General features: G+C 47.8%; 1 protein-coding gene and 1 pseudogene across 1 annotated transcript; one reads left to right on the top strand and one right to left on the bottom strand.

Moving 5' to 3' along the window:
• The first annotated feature begins 208 nt into the window (after positions 1–208).
• Positions 209–816, top strand: LOC123186390 (norbelladine synthase-like; annotated as a pseudogene).
• Positions 817–6,567: 5,751 nt separating this feature from the next.
• Positions 6,568–23,419, bottom strand: LOC123190822 (beta-glucosidase 12). Its single transcript, XM_044603550.1, has 13 exons — positions 23,206–23,419; positions 21,256–21,325; positions 20,435–20,493; positions 19,941–20,016; positions 19,730–19,807; positions 19,514–19,601; positions 17,628–17,883; positions 17,428–17,543; positions 17,117–17,334; positions 16,912–16,943; positions 16,717–16,819; positions 7,045–7,153; positions 6,568–6,971 (listed from the first exon to the last, which is right to left on the bottom strand). Exons 1-13 carry the CDS (start codon positions 23,356–23,358, stop codon positions 6,629–6,631), a joined length of 1,701 nt encoding a protein of 566 aa, XP_044459485.1. The 5' UTR covers positions 23,359–23,419; the 3' UTR covers positions 6,568–6,628.
• Positions 23,420–25,107: the final 1,688 nt, after the last annotated feature.

The following is a 25,107-nucleotide window of genomic DNA, read 5'->3' on the forward strand; positions in this document are numbered from 1 at the left end:
CGAGAATGCGCGCGAAGGTCCGTTCGGCGTCCGCGCCGACGCATTTGGGGCGCAAATTTGAACCGCAAATGCGTCAGCGTAGACGCGACGCGGATGTTGTTTGGGTTTGGGTCGACGCGTTGGACCGTTACATTTGTCCGTGCTGACTCAAACGGACGTAGGCGGACGAAATGATCTGCTCTTTGGAGTTGCTCTTACCAGCGCGGCAATGGAAGGGGGGAGCCTCTGGCACGAGTTCGAGACCGACCTCCCGGCTGCCGACGTATGGGAGGTCTATGGCGGCCTCGCCGTCGGGCGACTAATCCCCCAACTGCTTCCACATGTCCTCTCAAAGGTGGCGTCGGCACAATCCTGCTCGTCACCTTCCCTCCTGAAGGTTCGAATCTCAAGTTCTCAACAGCTGAGCTTCAGTACGGTACAGTACATATTGTAATCCCAGCTTTCAGGTAAATTATTATTAAGCCCAACAGGTAATTTTTACCAACCTTTATCTCATCCATTTTGCTAGGAGATTCCGAACCAAGAAGCTACAAGGAGAAGTTCAACGTAATCGACAATGAAAAGTACATCAAGGAGGCAGAAACGATCGAAGGAGGCTTTCTAGATCTCGGCTTTCGGAAACATTTGATGCGAATCGAGATCGTAGGAAAAGAAGATGGCAAATCCGTTATAAGATCCACCGTCGAGTATGAAGTTGATGCCGAGCATGCGAAGAATGTCTCACTTGTCAGTACACAAGCATTGGCTTCTGTTGCTGAGGCCATCACCAAGCACATCAAGGAGCAGAAGAAGAGCCCCGAGCAAGCCACCGAGTAAAATTCAAAAGAACGTGCATGTACTCCCTCCGGTTCTTTTTACTCTGCATATTAGAATTCTTTAAAGTCAAACTTCACAAAGTTTGACCGTATTTATATGAAAAAATATCAACATCTGCCATGCTAAAATTATATAATATGAAACTTTAAGTCATGACACATCTAGTAGTATTGATTTTAGATTGTGAATGTTGGCACTTTTTTCTATAAAGTTGGTCAAACTTTACGAGGCTTGACTTCAGTCAAATCTTATATACGAACTAAAAAGGACCGGAGGGAGTACCTGAATAAGAGTCTGAAAGACGAAGGGTCCAACTGAAGTGACTGGCAGCCAAGTTTGAGCAAATTTTCCTGTAGTACTATTTTATTCTATGTTGTGCTCATGCCTTTGGAATTAAATGTTTGTATGTTTTAGATTGTAGTAGTTTCTACCTGTCAACATGAAAATACCTTACGAATAGGGCGCATGTGCAGAGGTCAAGCCATTGGCCATGAATGTTAGAAGGGTGATTTTTTTTTCTTCTGAAAGTCCCCTTCTACTCCCGAGCTCATTTGAGCTCGGGATGAGCAGTAAATTCCGAAAGAATGTATTTTTTTTCGAAAAGTACTGAATTATTTTTGGGTGCAAACTTTGACAAATGTTTTCGGAGCTGCAAATTTTCATCTTGAAATCACATTTGTGGAAGTCATGGCAAAAAATCACACTTTTTTTTCTGTTCATGATTGACAAAATAAAAGATTCTCCCCACTAATTTGAATCGGCTTATTCTCAAAGCTGCAAGTACAAAGAAATGTGATCTCTAAAACTCATCTAATAAGGATAGCAAACACCTTCTATGTTGTGATGGATCCTAAGGTCAGGCGTGGCTACTGTCTAAACTCTCTGAAAAATCATGTGAAGCAGGAGCCCAGAGCGGCGCCGAAGGACTCCTCATCGTGGAACACGTCGTCGATCATCTCACCATACCTCTCTTTCTCGCCGGACAGGCCTCGTCAGCCCGGTCCCGCCGTGCCATCCTAAGCAGGACGTTGTTCATCCCGAGCTCAAATGAGCGCTAGTGATGCCGGAACGGTGGTGAGGTTGTTGGTGCTCCACGCATGCATGCGTGGCGGATCTCGCCGGATCCGGTCGTCGGGAGGCGTTTGGCCTCGGAGATCCGGCATGGATGCACTCACAACAACGATCTACAGGCAAGGGCGCTTGGCTTGACTACTGGTCGCGAGTGCTCGGCCTGCAACAGAGACCATTTGTTTCGGCGAGGCCAACTGAAACAAGGGGTGGGTTGCAAGAACTATACTAGAATAAAGACTGCTTCTGAGTCGTTTGATCCAAATCAAATCCGACGGCTACGGAGAAGGTGGACGCACACACAAACATCCGTCGGTTGAGAGATAGCATTTTCCTAAAAAACAGAGATCTAAATATCTTCAGCTCCTAAATAGCTACTCCCTCCGTTCCTAAATAATATAAATCTTTTCTAGAGATTCCAATATGAACTACACACGGAGCAAAATGATTGAATCTACACTCTAAAGCATGTCTACATACATCTGTATATAGTCCATATTGAAATCTCTAAAATGGACTTATATTTAGAAATGGAGGGAGTATAACCCACTACCTATCTTTCCTAGACATACAACTAGGCCACATAAGCAAGTCAAGCATGCAAGCCATAAAATATTTTTTTCGTTACTCTATTTATTAAGTATTGCCACATCATAAATCCATGCATGTTAGTCATAATTTATTTTTTGCATTCGAGTTCATCCTTCACGTTTTGTTAGACATGATACTCTTTTAGTTGCAACTCCTTGTTTTCTATTTTTATATGCTTCATATGTTTTTTAAACTTACATTTGCTTTTGATTAGTTTTAGTTGTTTTTATAGCAATTATTTATGCATTTTTAGCAAGGTTCCACAGCAACGCGCGGGGCATCGGCTAGTTCTATTAACGAGCAGAAATCCAATTTGTCTCTTAGGAGCATGTGCTCCTGCGTGCAAAAATGTTTTTTTAAGTGTAAAATAAATTCAAAAAATAGATGTGTTCATAGTCACATCCAAATGCTACCTGGAAAAAATTAGGTGAAAAGCTTAGAACATTTTGGCCTTCACAAAAGGAAAACAAGTTGAACGCCAAACGTTACCTCCAAATGTTACACCAAACTTTGTTTTTTTCATCGACAAAACACTGCTACTTCGTTTCACATGAAAATTGTCAAGCATACTTGCGACACTAACATGAACATCTACAAAAAAATTAGATCTTTTAAAATGTATTTACTATTTGTTTTGAATTTACTGTTCTTTAGAGGGCAAGTGCACCAGGGAGCCAAAACAACCCTCCCATTAAGAGACCCAATATTGCTTGCTTAATAGCTAGTACAACATATCTTCTAACAAAAGGATTAATCATATATCTGCTAAAAATTCCTGGAAATATATGTAGATAAAAATATATTATTATATATTTCCTCCATTCTAAATTAATTGAAGTTCTATTTTTTTCCTAAGTTAAATATTTTAAATTTGACAAGGACCAGAAAGAAATGCAGGGAGTATATATTTGAATTCAGGCAAATTTAATATGCATTCATAGGTGAGATGGGCCTCCATAGCCCACTTATATTAGGGTTTCGTCTGCAAGTAACAGAGATCCGAATGCCTCAAAAACAGATATTTAGATCTCTGTTTTTAAGGCATTCAGATCTTTTTTTTCACCTAAAAAAAGATCCGAATGCCTTAAAAACAGAGATCTAAATATCTTCAATTCCTAAATACCTATAACACACTACATATTATTTCCTAGACATGCAACCAGACCACATAAGCGAGTCATGCATGCAAGTCATATTTTTTTTTCCATTACTCTATGCATTTAGTATTGCCACATTAGTGTTCATCCTTACATTTGGTTAGGAACGATATTCTATTAATTGCAACTCATTTTTTCCTATTTTTCTACGCTTCATATGTTTTTTAAACTTGCATTTGCTTTTCATTAGTTTTAGTTGTTTTATAGCAATTATTTACGTATTTTTTAGCAAGGTTCCGCAACAACGCACGGGGCATCGTCTAGTTCTATTAACAAACAGAAATCCAATTCGACTCTTAGGAACACATGGTCCTGCGTGTGAAAAATGCTTTTCTAAATGTAAAAAAAATCAAATAAATAGACATGTTCATAGTCACATCCAAATGCTAACTGCAAAATTTTAGGTGAAAAGCTTAAAACATTTTAGCCTTCACAAAAAAAAAACAAGTTGAACGCCAAACGTTACCTCCAAATGTTACACCCAACTTTGTTTTTCTCATTGACAAAACACCGCTACTTCGTTTCACATGAAAATTGTCAAACATGCTTGCGACACTAACATGAACATCTACAAAAAGAATCATAATTTTTTAAATTTATTTACTATTTATTTTAAATTTACTGTTCACTAGAACAAATGCACCCAAGAGCCAAAACTGGCCTATGAGACCCAATATTGCTTGCTTAATAGCTAGTACAACATATCTTCTAACAAAAAGCTACATCACAATATCTGCTAAAAATTCCCGGAAAAATATGTAGATAAAAATATATCATTATATACTTTCTCCATTCTAAATTAATTGAAGTTCTATACTTTTCGTAAATTCAATATTTTAATGCTTGACAAGGTCTACAGAAATATAAGTTAAACATCGACGATACCAAATATATGCTCCCTCTGTTTCTTTTTAGTCCGCACATAAAATTTGTCTGAATTCAAATTTCGTAAAGTTTGACTAACTTCATATGAAAAAAACATCAATATTCATAGTACATAATTAATATCATTAGATGCATGATGAAATTAATTTTCATACTATATAACTTTAGTATGATAGATGTTGATATTTTTTAATATAAACTTTGGTCAAACTTTGCATAATTTGACTTCAAACAAATTTTATATGCGGAGTAAAAGGTAACAAAGGGTGTATAATATGTAAATATATTTATGACTAGTGTGATGAAACTAGTTTGGTTTTGTAGATGTTGATCTATTTTTCTACGGTCGTCAAAGTTATTGAAGTTGGAAGAATATCGCATGAAAACCAACGTTTGGTGGAAACCATGCAGAAAAGATGTTTTGAAATTTTGAAAAAAAACCCGGGAATAAACCTAGAACTTCAACTAATTTAGAATTTTCAGAAATAAGTACAAATCTTCCCTAACAGAACATTGCACCACTAACAAAAGGTCCATACCTGCATGCACATTCATATTTACCGAACTACTATTGGTATGTACTTAGGCACAAACACAATATAAGTGATTGCAGCAAACAAAGCGACGCACCCCCAACATTTGCACCCCAGCCGCTCAAATGTTGGCACATCTTCCGGATACAGTGCTGCCATCTATCCATTGAGTCAGCTAAAGGACCGTGCCGTGCCGTGCCGGTGAGGAGGTTGGCAGCACGCCCCGCTGCCAGCAATCCCGCACCACGTCACCAAAACCAGGGTGTTCGAGCCACTGAAGCTCGAAATAGAACCTCGCCCGCCTCTTGGCGCGAGCCTCCTCGGAATCTAAAACCAGCGGACAATGATCCGACCCCAGGCGAGTCATTGCCGCAAGTGAGCAAGATGGGAATGTGTGCTCCCACTCTGGAGACACAAAGACCCGATCTAAGACACATTGGGTCGGGTCCGTTTGTTTATTCATCCATGTGTAGCTGGCACCGACCTGGTCTAATTCTAGCAGTTCTGTATCGTTCTTTCTGACCTCAAAAGTGTCCTTTCTGACCCCTGACAGAATTCCTCACTACTCTGTATCGTTCTGTATCGTTCGGCCGTGTAACTTGGTTGTGTTGCTTTATATATAAAACGGGGCGAAAGCTTGTTTTAAGATATTGGCTCTATCAATAGAGGATTTGGGATTCAACTAATAACAACTAGTGGATCCAATCACAAGATCTGACGAACTAATTCTTCTACTTGCAGCACATTACTGCTGCAGCGCCAAAGAAAGGTGCTTGTAATGGGGATAGAAGTAAGCTTTGACACTGCTGTTTTACACTTCCAGCCACAATCTTGTAGATATTGTCAATGCATCCAGATTGGGGTAGCCGACTGAAATTCTTCAGTATATATGGTTCCAAGTGGAATGCTAAGGAGTCCGAAGACAAGATCAATGAAACCTTGTCCAGCTTCAGCATATAGCACTGAATCAGCCTTTGCATGAACAAGCCTTACCTTTGGCTTTGAACTAGGGGTCGTCCCCAAGTGCCAGGTTTACCAACATATTTTCAGCGAGCACACACATGTCTGTAGCGTTGGGCAGGATAGCAACATCAAAATAAAGTCCAGTTAAGACTTGCTGGAGCACCTTGGCAAAACTAAGCTGGAGCACCTTCTCCTGGATATAAGCAGAAGTGATTGGTCGGTATCCCATATTTTACAATCAACGGAAACAGAATCCTTGTGGAAGCAGGAGCAACTTGGAGACCATCAGTTACGATAAACTTGGGGACAGTGGGGACAAAAACTCCACACCCCTTACTATCACAAACAACACAAGCAGGACAATTTTTGATAATTCTCCTCGTGAATGTCAGGCACATGTGGTGGTTGACTCGGACACCATATTTACAAAATTTGTGATAATTCTCTTAGACCATGAGAAAAATCGATCCTACTCAATTTTACTACAAAATGAGTGGTACCTTTTTCCAGTATATTGAAAGATTTGTAAAATATAATATAATGCAACAAATATTTATTTATTCCCTTTGTTGAATTCAAATTTAAGGTCATTTGACATTCATACCACCATACCATCTATACTTTGGTATCACTAGATATGTTGGCGCACGAGCCTCTTGTTACATTGATCTTTAAATCGTGAAGTATTTTATTGTTCCAACAAACTGCATAATCAGTCAAGCATCTATCGCAATCTGCAACACGTACAATGCCTCCATCTTTGTCGCTGGTTTCCAGTTGATCAGTGAGATCATCCTTGAGGAACTTCTTGAACCAGCCAGCAGAGCGCTTGGGGTATCGCTTCAGACCATGGTCGTAGTCCACAAAGTGTAACCCAAACCGCACCGTGTACCCGCTCGTCCACTCGAAGTCATCGAGCAGTGACCACACGAAGTACCCCTTCACGTTTGCCCCATCCCTGCAGCAGTTGATGTCTGATTTAGAGGCTTGTCGACAGATTTTGACTGTAAAATTAAGCTGCTAGTTCTGACCTGATCGCACTCAACAGGGCATCAAGGTGCCTGTGGTGGAAGTCTATCCTAGCGTCGTCCTTGAGGGCTTCCTTGAGTGGTAGGCTCTTATTGTTGGCTTCGTCAATTCCTAAAATACACAGAGAGACAAATAATTGTTCAGATAAGTTATTGGGTCTGTCTAGAAATCAGTCGACTGAGACTTCGCGAAGTCTCAATCAGGTGACGTCATCTATGTTAAATTAGGCCTGTTTTATCTTGTGGGCCGCTGGCTTGTATTTTTCGGGCTTATGTTCTGGGTCATAAAAGGCATGGTGGGCTTCACCCACGTGGTCACGGTCAACATCTTCCTCCTCAACTACAGCGTACAAACGAATGTCGTTCAACCAAGGCCTGTATAATATGATCGATACACACAAAGACTGCTGTATAATATAGATCGATCAGCTGCTCAATCAATTAACTCTAAATACCGCAATAAAAAAATCAGTTACCCCTAAAAAAAGCTGCTCACTCAATTGCACTGGCTTGGGGGTACAATGTCGCTCATCGTCAATTCCTCCTCTTCGTGTCATCTTTCTTCTCTTTTTATTTTTCCTTTTATCACTTCATTCAAATAAAATTTTATACTTTAAAAGACAAAAATCAATCTTTAAAATAACAAACAAATAGAAACAAACAAATGAAATTATTAAGTTGATATGCATGAGAGGAAACTTGATCTTCATTTGATTTGAATAGCCAAAATAAATAATAAAATAATAAAAATTTCCGTTTTTCCGAAAAAATAAATGAAGGTCTCCATGAGGAAAAAAACTCGTAAATCTTATTTTGTTGCCACCCCTGTCTCCATAAGAAATGAAGTTATTGTACACATGCAACTATCCCCCGTCTCCCACCGCCCTCTGACAAAAACAAAGTCCAATTGCAAGCATGTTGCAAGACGTTTAGTTCTAGTCGGAGGACGACACTTGCAGTTGAATGCCTAGTGTACATATACAACCCCCGACCCACTTCTCCCACCGCCCTCCGAAAAAACAAAGTCCAGTTACAGGCATGTTGGAAGACATGCAGTTGCGGTCAGGAGTGACACATGCAATTGCATGCCTAGTATACACATGCAACTGTCTCCCTCTCTCGTCGTCCTTCGACAAATAAAGTCTAGTTGCATGCGTGTTGGAAGACATGCAATTGCAGTCCGGGCCGATGCTTGCAATTGCATGTGTAGTGTACGCATGCAACGGCCCCCACCTCTCGCACCCCCTCTAACAAAGCAAGTCCAGTTGCATTCGTGTTGGGAGACATGCAACTGCAGTCGAGGGTTACACTTGCAGTTGCATGCCTAGTGTACACATGCAACTCTCCCCTCTCCCGTCTCCCTTCGGCAAAACAAAGCCCAATTACACCCGTGTTGGAATACATGCAATTGCAGTCTGTGTTGATGCTTGCAATTGCATGTGTAGTGTACACATGCAAATGCCCTCCCCCGCCTCTCCCACCCCTCCAACAAAACAAAGTTCAGTTGCATTCGTTTTGGGAGATATGCAATTGTAGCCAGGGCGACACTTGTCGTTGCATGCCTAGTATACACACGCAACGCCCCCCCCTCTCCTGTCGCCCTCCTACAAAACAAAGTCTAGTTGCATCCGCATTGGAAGACATGCAATTGCAGTCTGGGTTGATGGTTGCAAATGCATGCCTAATATACACATGCAACAATTCCCCCTCCCGCCACCCCTCCGACAAAACAAAGTCAAGTTGCATCCGTGTTAGAAGACATGCAATTGCATGTGTAGTGTACACATGCAATTGCCCCCACCTCTCCCAGCCCCTCTAACAAAAACAAAGTTCAGTTGCATTCTTGTTGGGAGGCATGCAATTTTGCGAGCAGGATATGGTTGCAATTCGTGTTGGAAGACAATTGCAACCATGCAACGTGCAAAGATATGTCCAAAAGAATGCTAAAAAAACACAAAAATGTAACCCCCTACTTTTTTGCGAGCAAAATTAAAGAGCTAGTTGAATAAGAACACAAAAGAACAAAAAAAACACCTAGATCTAAACTACGAAGAATTTCCGCTAGTTATATCTGCTACTGGAAAACTCTATTTGATCCATACTACTGGAATTGAAAAATACTCCCATATCTATGGGTATCAGTGAATGAATGAAAATATACAAAAGAGAAAAAAAAAGACCAAACAAAAGGGGTGAAGGAGATAACTTAATTCATCGCTCGTGGAAAAGGAGCACAGGCATCTGCCGGCCCCTCTCCATCTTCCGTGTAAACAATGTCGCAGCCCAACAAAAAAAAAATAACGACAAAAAATGGCAGCTAAACATCTGCCACAGCCCACCGCCCAAGCTAAGCACCGGACACCAGAAAAAGGCCCAAAAGAAAGAAAGTTAGCAGATGATTTCTGGAGAAATCATCCGCCTGAGTAGCCGTCTGATCTGGTACTGAGTGGCCGACTGTGGGTGATGGCGCTCCCAACGGCTCCTGTACGGACAGGCGTTGCGAGCGTCTCTGGCGATGGTGGCGATGGTGGCGGTGTCTTGGCGCAGGGCGGCGGTGCTTAGGCCCCGGCGGAGGACCCGGAGGCTGGCTGGGCGGCGGCTCGCGCCCCAGTCCCCAGGCGGGCGGCTGCGCCCCCCCTAGGCGTCGCTGGGTGGTCGGGAAGCCGCTTTTGGGCGCTGGCGGAGGACGAGTCGGACTGCGACAAGGAGGCGGAGTTAGGCGACGCGGTGGCGCCGGGGGCAGGGGGCCGTGCGGCCTGCTCCCTTGGCGACTTCGTGTCGCGGGCAGAGGAGCTCGGGGGCTCTCTCAAGGCCGGGCGCCGTCGTGCGTTTGCGCCTGGGGGCCGTGGCTCGCGGCGGGTCGATGCGGCGGCGCTCAGAGCGGCTCGCTCGGTGTGGCGCCGCGAGGGTCGCGGCAACCTGGCTGCGCCTGACGCGGGGCTGCTCCTGCAGCTCGCGGCAGACCAGCCGTGTCCGGCGCCGGCGTCCCCCGTGGCGGCGGCGGCGGCGCGGACGACGCTGGGCGTGGTCAACCCTAGGGTTGGGGCGGACCAGCCAGCGGTCCAGTCGGGCCAGCCCACGCGGGTGGTGGACGGCCCAAATGCGGTGGTGGCGCGGGCTGGGGCCCAGTCCCCTGACGCGCGCGTGGTGCAGGGAAGCGTTCCTGTCCCCAGGACCCAGCCCGACCCACAGGGGGCGACCCAGCCCAACAGCCCAGCCCAGAGAGGGCACATAAATGGCTCTGGATCCCCCGCGGAACCCTAAATCCCTCGCTAGGTTTCCCAGCCACCGCTGCGGAGGTGCGGCGCTTCAGTCGTCTCGCCCGATTCCTCTCACCCACTCCACTCCCTTCCCCACTGAGGCGCACCTTTGCTGAAGTAGTGGCGATGGGTTCCAAGCAAGATCGCCGGGGGAAAAGCCTCCCATGGAGCCGCCGCGGGACCACAACCGAGGCCGCGCCGACGACGAGGGGGGTTGGGGGCCACCGCCTGCGTGGTGGCTCAAGGAACAGGAAAGGAAGAAAAAGAAGAAGGCGGAGTACAAGCAGCGCGGCCTTGAGCTCAAGCGCAAGGGGATGCAACCAGCGACGGGCGGCGATAGGGGCGGTGACTCCCACGCGAAGAAGAAATCCAAGCCTGCGGGGGCGGCGGCCTCCAAGCTGCCTCTCCCGCCCAGATCTGAGGTGCCGGGCTCATCCAAGGGCACGAAGGCGGAGCCAATCCCGATCGAGGAAGCCGACGGACCTGAATGCTTCCGATGCGGGCGCACGGGCCATTTTCAGAACCTCTGCACCTTCAAGCCTCTATGCGTGGTGTGCACCAAGGAGGGGCACACGTCAGCACAGTGCCCGACCCGGGGCAAGCCTCTGCTCCTCCAAACCATGGGACATGCCATCTCCGGCGAGGGCTTCTTCTACCTCCAGTACCCGGATGATTCGAGGGAGGAGCCACAGATCCAGCTGGGGGCCAACGCGGCTGTGCTCTCCATGCCTTCCGGCGTGCTCACCCAAGAGATTCTACAAGTGGAGCTACCACACCTCTTCGAGGGCGAATGGGACTAGCAAATCTCAGCTATGGAGGGAGGGGCGTTCTCGGTGGTCTTCCCTGATCCGGTGATGCTCCGGATGGCAACTAGGAGCGGCAAGTTGTTCCTCTCCCTCAACAACCTCATGGTGGACATCCGCGACGCGGTCCTCAACGCCCCCAAGGGAATGACGATGCCAGAGGTGTGGGTCAAACTGGGAGGAATCCCTCCCAAGCAACGGCGCTCCGACCTGCTCATGGCGGACACCACCATGCTCGGCCGTCCCCTGCTGGTGGATGAGGAGTCCCTCACTCGCCCGGGGCCAGTCCGTATGCGTTTCGCATGCCGCAACCCCCACAAGCTGCGTGGTCTGGTCCAGATCTGGTTCAACGACGAGGGCTTCAACATCACCATCGAGCCCGAACTTCCCCCGGAGCATCTCGCGGCGCCTGCCCTGCCTTCTCCAAACCCTCCTTCTCCAACTGACAAAGACAGGGGTGAGGAGGGGCGCGACGACAACCTGGACGGCGACAAGGAGGCGGATGCAAGCATGGAGGATGATTCCATCGATACGACGGCATGGAAGAAGCTGGGCATCTCTGACAAGGGCGGGGCGACGAACAGGGCCGGGCGCCGCTGCCTCCGATGGAGCCGCCGCTGACAGGGGGGGTCCATGGAGCTGGAACTCTCCATCCCCAACCAGTATGGCTCCAACCTGGGCTCGGTCACGTCCCCCCCGGTGCGGGCGGTGGCGGAGCCAGGTGCGGGCCAGATGGAGGAACCGCTGGGGGAGGCGCGCACTCCTATAGCGGTGTCCATGGAGTCGCTGCCGCTTGCCTTGCGCTCTCCATCCCAAGGGGGGCATAGCTCCAACAAGCTCGGGGCGGTGAAACAGCTCAAGAAGGTGGCCGTGCGCAAGGTTAGCGCGGAGGCCGTTCATGTGGCGGAGCTCCAGGGCGCGCCGGTGACTCCCCGGCAGGCGGTGATGGCGCTGGCCGTGCCCACCTCCGCTCCGATCACGCTGGAAGCGGCCAAGACGGTGTCTGTCCCGAAGGCCAAGCGTTCCAAGGCTATCGTGGACGGGCAGGTGGCCCCTGTGCGGGTCAGCGCGCGGGCCAAGGGCGCCAAAGGAAACATGCCTTCGCTTCAGCGCGCCCAACTCCTCCAAGCACAGAAGAATCTGGAAACCTCAGGTAATCCATTGCCCCGCTTTTCGATTTTGGATTCTTTCTCGGACGAGCACCTAGGCGAGGTGTTGGTGGAGAGTGGAGTTGAACCAATTGGGTAGGGCGGGGTTAGCGAGCTAATCTTGCTGGTGCGCGCTAAAGAACTGGCTCAGGCGGCACTCACAGCGGCGGCTGCTCAACACGCGGAGCGTCTGGCTGTCGAGGAGGAACCCTTGACGTCGCTAAGACTCCGGCCCGAAGGGGAGACAACAACAGGGGTTGCGGCTCCTCCCTCGCCTCGCTGCGGCAAGGTGAGGTGCGTGGCCAAGGCGATCACCTCTAGGGGTGTCCGTCTGCAAAACCGCGTCATCTAGATGCGGATGCTCATTTGGAACATCCGTGGCTTCGGCCACTCGGGGCGGCGCACCCAACTTCGAGAGTACATCAGGAAAGAAGGGATAGATACAGTAGGGCTCCAGGAAACCATTAAAACTAATTTTCGTCACCAAGACCACGTAGCCATAGACCCTTTGGAGCGTTTCATTTGGCAACATAGCCCGGCTATTGGGCATTCGGGTGGCATGCTGCTTGGCTTCTGCAGTGCCATATATGAGGTGTTGTCCTGGGAGGTAGGCACCTTCTTTATTGCAGCCAATATTCGCGTGAGAGCTTCGCTACGCGAGCTCGTGATCCTGCAAGTGTATGGACCAGCAGATCACTCACATTCGGCAGAGTTTCTGGGAGAACTCGAAGCCAAGGTGCTGGCAGTCGCCGCATCCCAGGTCCCGCTCTTAGTGGGTGGAGATTTTAACCTCATCCGATCGAGCGCGGACAAAAATAACGACAACATCAACTGGTCAAGAGTGACCATGTTCAATAGCGCAATTGCGTCAATGTCACTTAGGGAAGTGGCAAGGACGGGGGCACGATACACTTGGACCAACAAGCAACTAGCCTCGGTGCGATCCGTCTTGGATCGCGCTTTCATGTCTCCGGAATGGGAAGTGGTGTTCCCATTATGCTCGCTCCTTGTCGAAACAAGGATCGGCTCGGACCATGTTCCACTCATCTTATCTTCAGGGGAAGATAGGGTACGTCGCAGCCCGCGCTTCTTTTTCGAAACAGCGTGGTTCGAGGTCCCTGATTTCGACAACATCTTTCGGGAAAGATGGTTGAGAAGTGTCCAAGCCACGGGCCAGCAGCGCGGTCCTATGGAGTTTTGGACAGCGGTCGGGGGACGCCTGCGTGCAAGCCTCAAGGGATGGGGCGCGAATCAGGGACGAGACGAGAAAGTTTTGAGGGCGAGACTTCTCGATGAGATTGCAACCCTCGACACTCAAGCAGACTCGCGTCCTTTCTCGGAGCAAGAATGGGCGCATCGATACGCCTTGGAAGGGCAAGTCGAGGCGTTGCTCCGATCCGAGGAGTACTGGAGGCGCCGAGGAGGACTTAAGTGGACGCTCAAGGGCGATGCGAATACTGGCTACTTCCACGCGTACGCGAATGGTCGTCGCAGGAAATGCCTAATCCTGAGACTGCAGACGGAGCAGGGGCTCCTTCTCCAGCAATCAGCGATTAGCAAACACATCTACGACTTTTACATAAGCCTGATGGGGACCGACGAGCCTCAGCGCGCCAGGCTGAGCGAGGACGCCTGGCTGCCAGCTCAAAAGGTCTTGGAGTCGGAGAACGAAGAGCTGGGGCTCGCGTTTCTCCCCAAGGAGATTGACGAGGCTCTCCAAAGCATGAAAACTGACACGGCACCGGGGCCCGATGGGTGGCCGGTGGCGATGTTTAAACACTTCTGGCCACTGTCGCGCGACCCCATCTTTGCGGTGTGCAATGGCTTCATGCGCGGTTTTGTCGACATTGCTAGGTTAAACTACGGCGTGCTCTCCCTAATACCGAAAGTGTCGGGTGCGGATAATATCCGCCAGTACAGACCAATAGCGCTCATTAATGTGCCTTTCAAAATATGCGCTAAGGGTTGTGCCACGCGGCTTACTCCGATCGCACACCGCACAATCAGCCGTTCCCAATCTGCCTTTATTCGTGGTAGGAACATTTTGGAGGGACCATTAGCGTTGCAAGAGACCCTCCACGAACTTAGGCGCACGCGCGAACCGGCGATTTTACTTAAATTAGATTTCGAAAAGGCTTACGACCGCGTCAACTGGGATTTCCTCAGACAAATCCTATTGAGCCGAGGCTTCTCGCCGGTGTGGGTGCACAGAATCATGCAGTTGGTCTCGGGGGGCCAAACTACGGTCTCGATGAACAGAGAGGTAGGGCACTTCTTCCGGAACAAGCGCGGCCTCCGCCAGGGTGATCCCATGTCACCGCTCTTGTTCAATTTTGTGGCAGATGCACTTGCGACCTTGCTACGGAAAGCAAAGGAAGAAGGCCATATCAAAGGGGTGTTGGGGCACCTCATCCCAGGGGGGATATCGCACCTGCAATACACTGACGACACGCTCCTGCTGTTCCAACCAGACCTGGACAGCGTGGCCACGATCAAAGCACTGTTGATTAGCTTTGAACTTATGTCGGGGCTCAAGATCAACTTCCACAAATGCGAAGTGATGCCCATGGGACTCGAGCCCGGGACCAGCTCAATTGCAAACTAGGCAAACTCCCGTTTACTTACCTTGGGCTCCCGTTGGATGCCAAACGCATCTCGATAGATGGCTGGGCGCCACTCTGGATCAAGGTGGGTGGGCGGGTCTGTCCGTGGAGGGGGAAGTTCCTCTCTTCTGCAGCCCGGCTAGTGCTCACAAACGCGAGCCTGTCCTCGCTGCCGCAGTTCGCAATGGGGCTGTTCCTCTTGGCCGAAGGGGTGCACGCCAAGATGGACACACCAAGGTCCCGTTTCTTTTGGGAAGGTGCGGGACCCAAACGCAAGTACCATATGGTCAGATGGGACGCGGTGTGCAGACCCAAGGACCTAGGGGGGCTAGGGATCACAAACACACGGATCCTCAACATTGCACTCATGTGCAAATGGATCTGGAAGTTGTCGCAGGGGGCGACCGGTCTGTGGGTGGACATGCTGCGCAATAAGTATTTCCCCAACGGGAACTTTTTCGAAGGCAGGGCGCGGGGCTCTCCCTTCTGGAACGACCTCCAAGCGGTGCGCCCGGCCTTCGCCCTTGGCGCCAAGTTCGTCGTAGGGAACGGGCGCTCGGCCCGCTTCTGGCTTGACCTATGGCTGGGAGCGCACCCCCTTTGGGCCCAATTCTAGGACTTGTATGTCCTGGCGGTCAACCCGGAGATGACGGTTGCGGCGGCCCTAGCCTCGAGCCCTCCCGCGATCCACTTCCGTGGAGAGCTTACGGGCCTTGAACAAGCACGCTTAGAGGAGCTGCTTGGCTTGACACATTCGGTGACGCTGTCCACTTCCGCGGACACGGTCACTTGGGCTCTCACCCCGTCCGGAAAGTTCACGGTCAAATCCCTCTACCGCAGGCTATGCCAAGCTCAGGGACCAGCATTCCCAATGCCGACCGGTTTGTGGAACGCCCGTATTCCGCTTAAAGTCAAGGTGTTCTTTTGGCAACTCTTTCGCAATAGACTTCCCACATCGGCCAATGTTGCCAAACGCAACGGCCCGTCTTCTGGTTTATGCGCCATTTGTAATACCATGGAAGATGCGAACCATGTGTTTTTCCGCTGCCCCCTAGCGCGTTTTGCCTGGAGCGCAGTCCGAGCGGCCACCAACACCACTTGGGACCTGCGATCGGCCGCTGACCTAGCGGCCATAGTTGCGTCGATGACGGGTGGCAGTAAACGTGTACTTTGGAGCTGCCTCGGTGCCCTAGCCTGGGCAATGTGGCTTACAAGGAACAAACTTGCCATCGAGGGAATCTTCCCATCACACCCTGCTAATATTCTTTACAAATGCAACATTCTTATGCAGTAGTGGAGTCCGTTGGCGAAGCACAAGGATGTTGAGAAGGTGAAGCAAGCTCAAGATCGTCTTCGACAAGTCTACGTTTTGGCTAGGGAGCCGACCGCCGCTTCTACGACGTGAAGTGGTTTCTTTTGTCTCGCGAGCGAGCCTGCGTGCTCTATGCTTTTGGTCTTTGGCCTGTAATAGACTCGCTTTGATTACTTTTGGCCTCTGGCCTGTCTGCGACCTTGCTGTGCTTTCGCGCCAGCGTAACCTGAGCCTCCGCGCTCGTGACCTTGCTGTGCTTTCGCGCCAGCGGAACCTGAGCCTCCGCGCTCGTGACGTTTGTCCTAGTCCTCGTCTGTAAACGCTGCCTAAGTTTGTGGGCTTTATTAAGTTGAAGCCGGACGCTTCTAGCGTCTCCGTTCTAAAAAAAGGCCCAAAACAGACAAACAAATGAAAACAGGCCGGCCGCACGCCCTACACAGGCCAATCGAGACAAAACAAACCCCATGCGCGAATCCTGACGCAAGAAACGATCCAAGCACCGTAAGTTATTATCTCATTGTTCCTATCTGGGGGAGGAAATACACTTACCATTTTCAGTGATGTAGATGGTTGGATTGTGGTAATTATCCTTGATATAAAGTAGCAGATCACGAAAGCCTTGAGGATAGACGTAGAGCCAAGGCGAAGCGGCCTACATGCAGGTCATTTACTCTATCCAAAAAAGAAAGTTGGGAGAAAACTTGAGGAAGATTAGTCTCTGTATGGGGATAAGCTGCTAGTTACCTGAGGACCTATGGAAACACCATTTCGAACACCTGACATAATTGGGTAATTTTTAGCATGCAGTATTAACATATATAATCTACGGCAAAGTCTCCATTATTCACTTAATATTTATTTCTAAAAAGGGATAATTTCCTTGATATTATTAGTCTGGCAGACGAAGAACGAAGACAAATTGATTATTGATTTAGCATGATCGACTCACCGGTACGAATAGCTTGAGCGTCAGTAGAGTAGCTGTTCCTCGTGCCTTTTGATGGAGGAAGGCTACCAACGTAGTTTGTAGTATAGTAGTTGAGTCCAACGAAGTCAAATGCACCCTTCACCGATTTAGATTGTTTTTTGGTGAACTGCGGCAGGCGGTTTCCAACCAATACTTTCATGCTCCGGGGGTAGTCTCCTCTGCAGAGCGGGTCCAAAAACCTACAGTCGTTTTATTCCTAGCATAAGATCAATCTGCATTCTATTCTAGACTCATACAACAAACTGTGTCAGCATGAAACGTAAAGAATTTACCATCCAAGCATGAATTCCATAGAGCGTTTCGTCGCGGCAATGCTTGATTTTGAACGGGATAAGGGAATAACCCAGTTTGCGACCAAAGTTATTCCGATCTTGCCCTTCTGCATGCCCTGCATTTTCTTATGTACACCATATCAATCACGTTCGTGGATGAATTGCAGCTGCATGATACGATGAATAGCTGTACCAGTCACCTTATATTTCTGTTTATACAATCTCGCAGCTGCTGCATGAGCGAGTATCTGATGGTGGCCGACAGTGTACGGCTCCCTCCCTGAATCCCCGGCGCTGCAGTTTGCCTTCTCCCACGGAGAACACCGACCTGGTGCAGATACGCCCTCTGCATAACCCCAAACGCAAAAGGACCATGGCTCATTCAATGTGATCCAATGCTTCACGCGATCTCCAAATTCTTTGAAGCAGACTTCAGCAAAGTCTTTATAGTCATTTCTGCACCATTGTGAGTTGGTTATTTTGAAAGTTAAGGTATACATGTTTGCACATGATACTACCTTCATCATAAATGAAATAGTTTACAAAGCGTGTCATCGTAAATGAAATCGTTTTATGAAGCGCGTAGCCACACCTTTTCAATCTTCAACAGCTAATGTGTAAAACCTACATAGTATTAAGGTACATTAGGAACAAATGCTTCCGTTTGACTTATCATAAAAAAATATACAATATATTTTGTAATTGTTTTGTAACTTATTCAAAAGTTACTACGGAGTTGAAATCCCGGATCGGTTTGAGGGCCTCGAAAAAATAGGATCACCCCCGCATCGCTCCGAGGAGGGGTGACTCGGGCAGATCCCAAGAGCGTAGCCGCCGCCCCTTCCTCCTCCATCCCACTCCCCTCCCCGCCGCTGAAGCCCACCTCCAGTCTAAGGCCGTGAGGCTGATGTAGGTGGCGGGTCCTCATCCTTCTCGCACGACTAATGGCGGCGGGGGTCCCATCCTCTCTCGCGTTGCGGGATCTCTGGCTGGAGCTCCATGGCGGCCCTGGATGGCATGGTTCTTATGGCGGAGATGTGCGTCGGGGCGGCGGCCCCAGATTTCTCCGGCGACCACGACTGCCGTTGTGGCCACGAGGGCGGCACGACGTCTGGTTCAAGGGGCTCGGTGCGGCTTAGCTTCTCATCTCCGCGTGGTGCGGGTGGTGGTGCCCGCTGAGATCTTCGGCCTGATGTTGGGAGTCGGCGGGTGGTGCGGTCCTTTGGTTCTTTTTGCTCTAAGATGTTCGTCTGCCAGTTGCCAGCCCTCATGGATCTAGCCATTGACGAGTTCCGGAATGCTCCGCTAGAGATCTTCATTGGGTGCTGGACGCCTGCAGATTTCTGGATCGGATGGGATTCGGTCGTGTGCGCTCCAATTTCAGCCCGACTGGCTTTAGGAGGGTGTGATGCGAAGCTTCGTTGTCTGTTTACAGTATAGGACACATCGGTATTTCGATTTCCATGGTGAAGATAGTGACCGAGAATGTCATGGTGGCTGAGGTCCGAGGCCTTGTCATGGCGGATCGAGTCTTCGTGGAAATGATGACTTTTCTTGGTGATTCGTGACTCATGGCAATGACATCGGCAAGTCAGGGCAGCAACACAGGCGGAGTACAGAGTCTTAGCTTTCAGGGTGAAAGTCCAAGCTCTGGCCTTAATTGGTTGTGCCTGGCAGTGACCTTGTTGAAGGCATTGTTTTGAGAGCGTGAATCTTCTCCAGGGTGAAAACCTAAGATTTAGGATCAGGAGATGATGGTGTTTCTGCAATGTTTTCTTCTTGGAGGCATCGCTTTTAGAGAATTGGGACTTCGGGTGTTGTTTAGGTGGTGGTTCGTGTTGCATCTACAAGAAATTGATCGATGTTGCGGGATCTTTCTTTCTTTTTTTCTTCTTCTTATTGTCTTTAGTTGTGTGCATCCATAATGCCTTTACGACATTGCATTGTTGCAGAGGCTGGGTGTAATTGGTATCACCGCGATATTAATATATTCCCTTTGTCGAAAAAGACAGAGTTGCATTGGGCTCATGTCTAAAACACCACTCAAGGGGGTTATGTTCTTAGAAAATAAAAGTGGTTAGCTTACATGATATTAGGGCTAAGAAATCCTCCGTATTTATCTTCCAATCCCTGTGGAGAGTCCCAGTGAAAAAGTGTCACAAATGGCTGCACCCCTGCAGATATACAGAAGATCTCAAATCTTCAGAATAGTCTGATGAAATAAAGAAACGACCTAATGTTCCGTGCACTTTAATTGATTAGGTAATAAATCAAATTACATACTGACGGTTTGACAGCATACCTTTGGACAACAACTCATCGATCAAGTTGTTGTAATACTTGATGCCTTCTTGGTTGACTCCACCTCTCAGAGTTCCATCTATTATGCATTAAGACATTAAGATGGATATGAACATTCTATATCGACTAGTAAATGTGAAGATGATGCAAAATAGATTATTCTACTTGGGACAAAAAATGGGAGTGGAGGTAGCCAGTCTGAAATATCATACCTGGAAGAATTCTTGTCCATGAGATGGAGAACCTGTATGCATCCATTCCCATATCCTTCATAAGGCGCACATCTTCCTGTGTTATTAGCAAATTAGGATCAGTACTACTCCCTTCTTTCCAAGATAATTGAACTTATATGTTTGTCCTAAGTCAAACATCATTAAGATTGACCAAATCTATACAAGGTTACATCAACATCTACAACACCAAATTTGCTTTGTTAGATGCATTATGAAATATATTTTCATATAATATAAATTCCATATTGTATATCCTTGCAGATTTTTCTATATATTTAGTCAAACTTTATATTTTTACTTAGGGCAATATATATTTTTTTAAACGGAGGGAGCACCCAGTTTCTTTTTGTTGGACTGGCACTAAAATTCAAAGATCTTGTTACAATGTGATCTTGATCAACAACTTTGACCATATAATTTGTGAAGAAACTTAAAGATCTGGTTAAAAAGCAAGATAGATACACTATCACTACCTTGTAAAGATGGTAGGAGTCCAGTGCCACATCCCCATTGCTTTTGTCGGCGATTTTATCTGCCAAAGTTATTTACTAAGTAGACTGTTATGAGAAAAAGGCTATTATGCTCATGTATATTAATTTTGTTGAAAGGAAAATCATGCTTTAACCTTAGTTCTAAATTCAAATTACTTTATTGGTAATCACAACATAGGTGGATATGAATGCCTAGTTTTCCATATAACTACACATATTGGCTAATCGTAAAACAAAAAAAATACAAATATAGGCATTGAAACTTGGTAAGATACTCAGACGTACGGTCCTTAAGATAGTATTACCATAATCCTACTCCCTTTGTTAATATGTGCAATAATCAACACTTAACTTTGACTCTATGTTTCATACAATTGTGTTTGTAAAAGTTATGATACTATCCAAATATTTTTGCAATAAATATCATTTTCTATTTTCAACTCACTATTTTAAACAACTTTTTTACCAGTCGAAGTTGGAGAAGTTTAAATTTACGCTTTGTAGGTGTGAGTGGTATATATAGTGTATGTCATTACTACCATGTTTCTTATTCTAAGTTGCCTAATATATACGCTGTTAAATCATAATTGGTTTCCCAAGCGTTGGATTAGCTTTGAGGTGTGCGCGTGTAATTCTTCCATCCAGTGGTTAAACACTATGAAGGCTTCATGCAGTAAAAAAAAGGTGATTTTCTATAGCTCTTGACCTCTCAAATTGATAATGTTCTAATATTAACAAGATATGTACAAACAATTTGCTAATAAAAATGATATACACTGTGCATAGAAGATGTATATACATGCCTGGGTGTTGGTGAGTGAAGTTGTCCCAGATGCTTGATCCCCTGCCCCCCTCCATTGCAGCACCCTCATACTGCAGCATGTGAATATCCAGCAGATTTGTAATTAGACGATGCTAGAACCAAAGCTTACATAATGATAGATATCATTAATTAAGAGTGAAATATGGCGTTAGTACATGAACTCAACCGATTGCACGTTTTAGGCCAACAACTTGCAAAGAGGTAAAATTTAGGTCATAAACTCGTTTAGTCTATCAAATAAGACAAAAACCTATTTAGAGCATCTACAGCCGGGCGGGCCGCCCGGTAATGATTTTTTTTATCCAGACAGGCCCCTCAAACGGCCCTCGAACACCTGGGCTGACCGACACCCCCCATATCCATCCCAAATATGGGGTGGATATGGGGGCGCCCGTGCGTGCTTGGGCATGCCCGCCACGTCGGACCTAGCCCATGTTGGCCCACCTGACCCCACATAAATTTCTCCTCATCCGCTCGCCGGACCAAACCCTAGCCACTTCACTCCCCTCCGCCACCCAAGTTCGTCTCCGGCTCCTTCCGGTCGTCTCCGGCATGGCGGCTAGCAGATCCGAGTCCTTCACCTTGAGATCCGTCGACCCCGAGCTCATACCACACAGCCCCGAGGAGGAGATGGCCGTCCGGCTTGTGCTCCGCCGCGCCCGGGAGGAGGCCCGTGCACGACTGCACTCGAACTCCATCCGTCAGGAATCCATTGTGTCCGCCCAAATGGCGCATGGATCTGGCGCTAGGCCAGCCGTAGCTGCCTTGCCGTAGGCCGTGCGGTCCGTTTGGCGTCCGAATGCGCTGGCGGACGCGCAACCCCTCCGTTGGCGTGCCGATATTCGGGACGCACCATCGCCCCATGCAAGGCACCAGGCGCGGGAGGCGGCGGTAGCCCTCACGGTGGCGTACGCCGGTGAGGCGGAGGCACATTCTCCGGCACCCCGTATGAGGCATCAGTCTGGGCGACACAACCGCATCATGGTGGATGTCGGCGGCTCCTCCCCGGACGGATCCGTCATCGATCTGACGTCCACCTACTCTATTGCATGGGAGAAGGCGGCGCCTTGAGTCCCATGAGCCGGCTCGTGTCCCATGCCCTACTCTACCTGCTTGCTAGCGACTAGACCAACACTCTGAGGAGCGCATCCGGCCACCGGACATGGCGAGGGCGAAGCCGGATGAGCGGGGAGTGCAACCGGACAAGCTCCGCTTAGATTAGGTTTCACGTTGCATGTAATAATATTTTTCGATAAAGGGTGGATTTTATTGATTCAGAATGAAGCATCAAGTAGATAGTTGCATGTAATAATATGGATTTGAGGTTTCTAATTTGAGGTATCCGGATGTGAAATGCATTTTTTGAGGCGTGACCGGTCACTGTCCGCGATGCGCCCGGGCTCGTCCTCAGACGTTTGAGGGGTTGGATTTGCCAAGTCCGGCTGTAGATGCTCTTAGGGCGGAAAAAAGGCTACATGGCTACCACATCAGCATTTTCTTTAATTGCTCAATAACATACTAATATTTATTGGGCTCTTTTTTGCAAAACAGCGCCAGCTTGATCCAATTAGCAAATCGCTCTAATTCAGTTGGAAAATCGTATCGAGGAAAAAAAATGACATACATTGTGTGGGCCTGGAACCTAATCTAGAAAGCAGTTTGGTGTGACCACTAGAACATCAAGTTGTTAGTGAATGAAATGCATCGTATATGGTATCACACAACATCAGCTGAAAACATGCAATCAGTTTGCCTAAAACATGCAATCAGTTTGAGTTCGGCAGGTGAATGACTATCACACAACATTAGCTTATGCTACAGCTTTCATACTTGTTTAACAGATTTTAATTTTTTGCGGGGTTTGTTCAACAGATTGTTACTGAACTAAGACAGGAGACCATGGATCAATGAAGGAAAAACGAGTGAAAACCTGGTAGGACGAGGAGGCCGTCCCAAAGATGAAGCCCTTGGGGAAGCTCCTCCGGCTTATGGGCTGCAGGCCATAGGCGCCGTCGTCGGCACTGGAAGCGACAACCATAAGGAGATATGGGAAGATAACCGCCAGCAATGCTCTTGCAGCCATATGGTGTGATGACAACCAGCTATGTTTCAGTGTCAAAGGCTTCCCTTGGCACCACCTATATATAGGCAACATGTTTCTGTATGCATATGTTGTACAAAAATCAATCTGGACTTCAAATTTCTTCTTCTGAAATGGCCGGGACCGAAGACACATGCCATGTGTTTTTTACGTGACATATGCTTGCATGTCTTGATTGGACGACACAGGCGTCTTGCCTGAAGGAAGATGTGCGCGCTGACTGACTCTATCTGTAGCATGCGGCGAGCTAACTTTTTTTAGATACACAGGGCTAGCTAAGGACAACTAAAACGCCGATCATCAAACCGTCTGGAAATGTTTGGATTGGACAGTTCAGGCACTTTTGGCCATTCAACTATCGTTACCAAAATTGTCCGGACCGATCTCGACATTTGAAATTCCGCAAACCGGTGTCAATCTAAGGGGAGGTTTGGGGGGTCTCCACGTCGGCCACGTCGGACTTCGACAACGCGCACCCACCCAAAACAAAGCCGGAACGCGCGCATTCGCACAATCCTTGCCGTCTTCCCACACGAAAGCCGAACCCGATCAACCCTAACCCCCCCCCCCCCCCCCAATTCCGTCGTCCGTTGCCACGATGGAGCCGTCGTAGGAGCTGATGACGATGTTCGTCGTCACATAGCAGAAGAGCAGGGGATCCACATACTCGAACAAGGAGGATGAGTTGATTTGTGACTGTGAGGCGTGTTTGGCCACTAGTGTGGATCCGTTTCATGGATCGGAACAAAATGGCATGACATTTTCGCAAAGTATGCATGCCTGGTTTTATGAGCAAAAGTGTTATGATCCCTACCACACGAAAATGATCCATAATCATCAATAATACATCATTCAAAAGGACATCAACAAGTTTATGACACGTACGAATAAGTGCAGAACCGGTGGCCAAATGACGCGACACTCAAATAGCTCGTATGTTTTGTGACTTGTTGCTCTATTTGTTGGTCATTTCATTGATTCGCTAGATTGCATGCGGCTAGCTACTGCATCAGCCCACGCTCACGCGTGTATCCGATTTGATTAAAAACTGGGCCGGTAGTTCCACCCAAAATCTCAGTCTTCTAGTGCAAGGTCAGGTGAATAATCCACAACTTGATGTATGCTTTTCCTTGCTATATACTGAGTCGTACAAAGCTCGAAGAGCATATTTGTGAGGCAGATCCCTAAATGCAGAGTTTAATGTGTCAACCGAAGTCCATAGAGAAAGACAGATTGTACACTTATGCTTCGTTACTTCCAATGTGGACGTGGACGTGCAGCGTACTTGTGCTGCATACCAGCAGGACAGCTTTCAAGCGGGCGCCGTAGCAGATTACGAGCATCGCTGTTGATCAATGAATTTGGCAGCTCATCTGTCAACATTCAAAAAAATGATTACGAGCATCTTGCGGATGGCGAAATTTGTGTACCGCATGGTCTATTAACTCACTTTCACTGTTGACTATCGTACAGTATATGTGTAGGCCGATGGAGACATTGCTGAAGTTGCGCATTCTGTGTTGAGCTAGCACAATCGTGACTGATGCGTGTGGGTGCAGCTGTCGTTTTAGTTGTACTAATGAGAACTGTAGTACGTGATAATGGGGACTGTATGCCAGAAGGGAAAAAAGAGCGCGAAGGACGTCACGAGATCATGGTGAAATAAAATCGTGCACATACTGATCTGATCTTTAGGTCGCACATGTCCTATCCTGGCATGCCCAAAGAGTC

Source organism: Triticum aestivum, chromosome 2A (genome assembly GCF_018294505.1).
Source record: "Triticum aestivum cultivar Chinese Spring chromosome 2A, IWGSC CS RefSeq v2.1, whole genome shotgun sequence".
Lineage (NCBI taxonomy): Eukaryota > Viridiplantae > Streptophyta > Magnoliopsida > Poales > Poaceae > Triticum > Triticum aestivum.

Coding starts and splice junctions, on each gene's coding strand:
- LOC123190822 (XM_044603550.1), bottom strand. CDS start 23,358: ATGGCTGCAAGAGCATTGCTGGCGGTTATCTTCCCATATCTCCTTATG. Junction 16,944..17,116: donor CGCTCAAGCTATTCGTACCG/GTGAGTCGATCA, acceptor CAATTATGTCAG/GTGTTCGAAATGGTGTTTCC. Junction 7,154..16,716: donor CATCTACATCACTGAAAATG/GTAAGTGTATTT, acceptor TGTGTATTTTAG/GAATTGACGAAGCCAACAAT.